The following is a 5275-nucleotide window of genomic DNA, read 5'->3' on the forward strand; positions in this document are numbered from 1 at the left end:
AAACCGGAAGTGGCGCTGTAGCTCAAGTGGTAGAGTGCTCGCCTTGAGCTGAAGAGCTGAGGGACAGCGCCCAGGCCCAGGGTTCAAGCCCCACGACTGACAAAAAAAAAAAAAAGAGTTATGGTTAATATGCCAAGAATCCCTCTTTCATCTGGACCCCCTTTGCCAAATTCGATGTGAGAAGAGGGCTAGGTAGAGGACAGAAGCTCTCAAAATGGGTGAAAACATGGTGCCTTGAGTAGGCTTGGTAGTGCCCACCTGCAGTCACATCCACCGCTAGGCAGAAGCAGGAGCACTGGAAATTCAAGAGTAGCCCAGGCAAAGTTAGGAAAATCCCAGCTCAGAAACGAACTATAAACAAAAGGGATGGGGTCATCCCTTATTTAGCAAGCTAGAAGACCTGGGTGTATTCCCCAGTACTGAAAACAACAACAACAACAACCCATACTGTCTTGACACTAACAGCCCTCGACACAAACGGAGCACCATCCTGGTGTTCCTATACCAGGGCTCTTTCTCCACTCCAAGCACGAACGTAGATGCGTGCTAACACGATTACTCTCCTCCTAGCTCTTTGCTTGGTATTTGTCTTTTCTCCTTCTCCCGGTAAAGGGGACCACATTAATTAAGACATCGAAAGGTAAAAGGATTTGGTGTCTTCACAATGGGAAATGGTGTGTCTGAACTCAAGTTTTAATGCTGAAAGCCGCCATTTGGAGAGTGTCTTAATCTGGCCTGTGATCAGCAGAGGATTAGGGTTTCTTCCTGTGGACTATTTTGGCTCAAGTGTCATAATCTAATAAACTTCCTCACTATTGCTTGGTAATACCCATACTAATAAATCACACTGACTGAACAAAACCAATTTCTCAGTGGATTTTGTCAAGACTCTTCAATGCTTGCTTTCTTTTGAGTATTATGAATGGATTACAGTTGAATTGTTATTTATTTTGCTTTACTTTGCTTGAAGTTACCTTTTTTTTTCCTCCCCAACAATCAAGAGCAAAAGTTTTTGTGCCTGTACTGGAAATAGAACTAGAACTTAAGACCTTTATTTTTGCTCATCGGGTGCTCTACTTCTGGCTTTTTATTGGTTAATTAGAGATAAGAGTCTCACAGACTTTTCTACCTGGGCTAGCTTCAAACCATGATCCTCAAATCACAGCCTCTCGAGTAGCAAGGATTACAGGCATGAGCTACCAGTGCCCCGCCAAGAGCAAAATTTTAAAGTTACTATCTTCTGATTCTTTTCTGTTTTGTGATGTCTCTAAAAGGCACCATTATACCTCACTGGACCTTTTGGAACACTGTGCTCAGATTGCCTCTTTAAAAGAAGTCATTTCAGTTAGCAAACTTCACAAAGTTGACCCTCATAGCCCACAGCATGGACAATGTGGCAAGGTCTATGTTATCGTGGAAGTGTTCATAGCAACACAGCACATTGTTAACTTGAAAATTTTAATTTGCAATTTTCAGAATTTCCATTTCTCTTATTACAGAAGTGGAGAAGTCAGAATGTGTTAGCTAACTACTCACGCACACACACAAACAGATGGACCGTTATCAATATTGCCACTGGACTGGGAGAATGGCCAGTCAGGAAATGCACCCCCCAGGCTTCCCTTCCTCTTTCTCTGCCTGTGCTTGGGCACGTGTGACTACCTGTGGGCCCACAGGGTCCTGAGCGACGACGTTTCTCTGCTTGTTCTTTCAGAGCTCTAAGCTGAAAGGCTATCAGAAAAGGGACGTGACACTGGGTGGCCTGGGACCCGACCTGGAGTCCGTCAGAGACAAAGTGAGTGAAATGCACACGGTGTTTTCATTCCTGACTCGGCCCATCTGCCCTGTAGGGACACTGACCCAAGGTGGCCCTCAGCGTCAAGCTCCCTGTCACCGTCCTCCCTGAACAGACCCTCAGTGATTCCTACTGCAAATAATCATGCCTGGCCAGTATTCTTTCATGCACGCACCTTTCCGTGACACGTGAGAGCCTGCAGTAGAGAGTCGGCACACGCAGGTGGCCTCGGATGCGTGCGTTCGTGCGGTCTGGGTCTCTCCTGATAGTGTTCTTGATGGGTCTGAAGTAGCCACAGAGTGGACCTTTCCGGAGCAAGTTCCCCAGCCCCTGAGCGGGGCAGCCTCTTCACCACTCTGCTCGAGCGGAAGGAGACCCCCCTTTAATGTGTTCTCACTGCAGCTGCCTCAGGCATACAGAGTGTGCAAGCAAACATGGAAATAAATTGAGTAAATACAACCGCAAAAGGGAGGTGAATGGGATTCAGCTTCGGTTCAGGGGACACGGCGCACGCCCCGGGGTGCGGCCCTCAGCACAGGGGACCACGCTGTCACCTCACTCCCGGCCAGGCCACCTCTCCTGAGCCGTTGATGTAGCCTCAGAGAGAGCCGAGCAGGCCCTGTGACTCCTCGTAGCTGTGTTTCCCTGAACAGATGCAGAAGTTGGTGCAGCAGAAGGAGTATGCGAGGCAAGTGAAGGAGTACAACATGAAGACATTCCCTGCTCCGTCCAAACCGCAGACCGCGAAGACGGAAAACAAGCCAGCTCCCCCCAGGCACAAGGTCAGTCATTGCGAGCGGGAGGTGGCTGTCACCTCTTACCCCACGTATTTGGAAGGCAGGAGATACTTCAGTAACTGCCATGTCTGTGCTCACTATCACCAGATGGTGAGGGAATTGCCCCCCCCACACACACACACTATTCTGCAAAGTTAACTTGCTTGTTTTCCCCAAGTTCATTATCAGCACATCTTTTCTTCCAAGTACAGAATTTTAGGATATCACACATAAAAAAGCAACAGAGTGATTTCTTAGAAGAAACTAGCAATCCTGATTGACTACCCATTCCATTCCCCATCATTCACTAAGTTTCAAGGAAGTTAATGTCTCCTGGCGGTTCACGTCCAGAAGGTCATTGCTGTTCCACTCACGTTCACCCCGCCTTCCCGGTAGAGCTCGCGGTATAAAGGCTTCTCTAGTGAAGATAAGATCTCAAGAAATACAGAATGTTCTTCCTCTCAGATGTCATCTATCCTACCCGGGGAGGTGAAGGAAACATGTCCTGTCCAAACCACGGTGGGCACAGGAGTCTCTCCGTCAGGATGAGTGGCCCTGGGGTCTCTCCGTCAGGGATGAGTGGCCCTGGGGTCTCGGAGTGTGGGCTCCGCATCCCTCTCACAGCCACGCACATCTTCTTCCTCAGACCTGAAGACCTCAGTCCTCCCCGCTGAGTTTCCATCCTGTCACTTTTTCTTTTTCCCTCTATTCCATTATATTTTCGGAAGAACATCAAGGCAACAAGTATACTATTAGAAATTACTATACAGGGCTGGGAAGGTGGCTCAGTGGTAGAGCACTTGCCTTGCATTCATGAGACCCTGGGTTCCATTCCTCAGCACCACATAAGCAGAACAAGCTGGAAGTGGCGCTGTGGCTCAAGTGGTAGAGCGCTAGCCTTGAGCTGAAGAGTTGAGGGACAGCGCCCAGGCCCAGAGTTCAGGCCCCATGACTGACAAAAAAAAAAGAAAGAAAGAAAGAAATTACTATACATTTCACCTATGCACTGAAAAGTGAAAAGTTTGGACTCTTTCCCTATGTTTTAGAGGTTTTTTTTCTATCTATTTATTCTATTTACTCTCTATTTACTATCTAGTCCTACTTCAGCTATAGACAAATGCTTATTAAAATATAAAACTCAGCTGGGCATTGGTAGCTCATGCCTGTGATCCTAGCTACTCAGGAGGCTGAGATCTGAGGATCGCAGTTCAAAGCCAGGCCAACAGAAAAGTCCCCATGAGACTCATCTCCAGTTAACCACTCAAAGAACCAGGAGTGGCACTGTGGCTCAAGTGGTAGAGTGCTAGCCTTGAGCACAGAGAGGCTCAGGGACAGTGCCCAGGCCCCGAGTTCAACTGCCAAAATATTATATATATACAATAAACATAAATATTTATGTTTAGCACATATAAATATATATATATATATATCTCATATAAAGGCAGATTAGACATCATATTTAGTGGTCCTGATAGCATGCATACACATTGTTGAGAGCCGGAGTCTCAGGAACAGGAGGTGAGCACTGTCCAGCCCAGCTGGTCTTGTTCTGTCATGAATGAGACAGCCCTACCACTTGAACCACAGCGCCACTTCCAGCTTTTTTCTTTTTTTTGCCTATGTGGTGCTGAGGAATGGAACCCAGGGCCTCATGCATGCAAGGCAAGCGCTCTACCACTGAGCCACCTTCCCAGCCCCCATGAGTACATTTCTTATCCAGCATTGTTGCCTCCTGCTTTGTTTTTCCCCTACCATCCCATCCCTCCCACCCCTCAACTACACCCCCTACCCCCACCCCCAGCATTTAGGTTTCTATAGATAGACTAAAGAAGAAAAAAAAATCAACTTCTTTTTCTGGAGTTCTAAGAGCTTGGGAACAATAAAACACAAGGTTCACCCATTGCAGTGATGTCTTCCATCTCCAGCTATCCCAAGTCCTCTTTGGGTAAAAATGTCTGTTGATAGCTCATCAGAACAAGTGTGGCTTTAATAAGACTGTCAAAGACTAAGTAAATACGTAAGAAATCTACTTCCTAACAATGAAGGAAATTCAGTCTTACGAAGAAGATATCCAAAGGGCCTATCTATCATTCTGACTCCTTTTTCTCCACAATGTATTGTCTAGAGGCTAGTCAATTCTGTTCAAACTGTGCACTGTACCTCACTATTTGCATTTTCCATTTGACTTGTTTCCACCCTCATCCCAGCACCATCTCCATTTATATTCTAAACGTTTCCTAAGACCAGCTTTAGCTTGAGGAATCCAAGACTTGGTTGCCATTTTCAATGAAAGTTTCTCTGTACGCTTCTAGGCTCTGGAATATGCAAAGACCATCCCCAAACCCAAACCTCCAAATCTGACAGACCAGGGAAGCAAGAAAAAGACGAAAGCAACCCATGGCGAGAAAGAAGAAGGCCTCCCTGAAATCTCACTGCTGGAGATCTTGCAGAGCAGGCATGAGAGAGAGAAGCAGGCCGTGGCTGCCTTCAAAGTCCTCCACATTGTCTAGACACCATTTGGTGGGAACCAAAGGTGCTCTGAGCCCGACATGGAGAGAGGAAGTGCCAGCCACGCCCCTGCAGTGAGAGTGGCCATCGGTCCTGTCCTCCACCCCGCCGCAGCCCTGCGTGCTTTGTGTAGGATTTCATTCTGGGGTCTGGTCAGAGAATGGTACCATGCTTTATTTCCTGGGGAAAGAGCGTT

At 47.1% G+C, this 5275-nt stretch overlaps 1 protein-coding gene across 1 annotated transcript in view; it reads left to right on the forward strand.

The window, feature by feature from the left end:
* The window catches only part of LOC105980632 (chromosome unknown open reading frame, human C11orf63), a 44110-nt gene extending 38835 nt beyond the window's left edge, over positions 1 to 5275 (forward strand). Inside the window, 3 exon segments of the mRNA XM_013009514.1 lie at positions 1715 to 1795; positions 2449 to 2577; positions 4884 to 5275. Coding sequence (XP_012864968.1) covers positions 1715 to 1795; positions 2449 to 2577; positions 4884 to 5081 — 408 coding nt within the window. The 3' untranslated portion in view covers positions 5082 to 5275.

Source organism: Dipodomys ordii, unplaced genomic scaffold (genome assembly GCF_000151885.1).
Source record: "Dipodomys ordii isolate 6190 unplaced genomic scaffold, Dord_2.0 Scaffold10, whole genome shotgun sequence".
Classification (NCBI taxonomy): Eukaryota; Metazoa; Chordata; class Mammalia; order Rodentia; family Heteromyidae; genus Dipodomys; species Dipodomys ordii.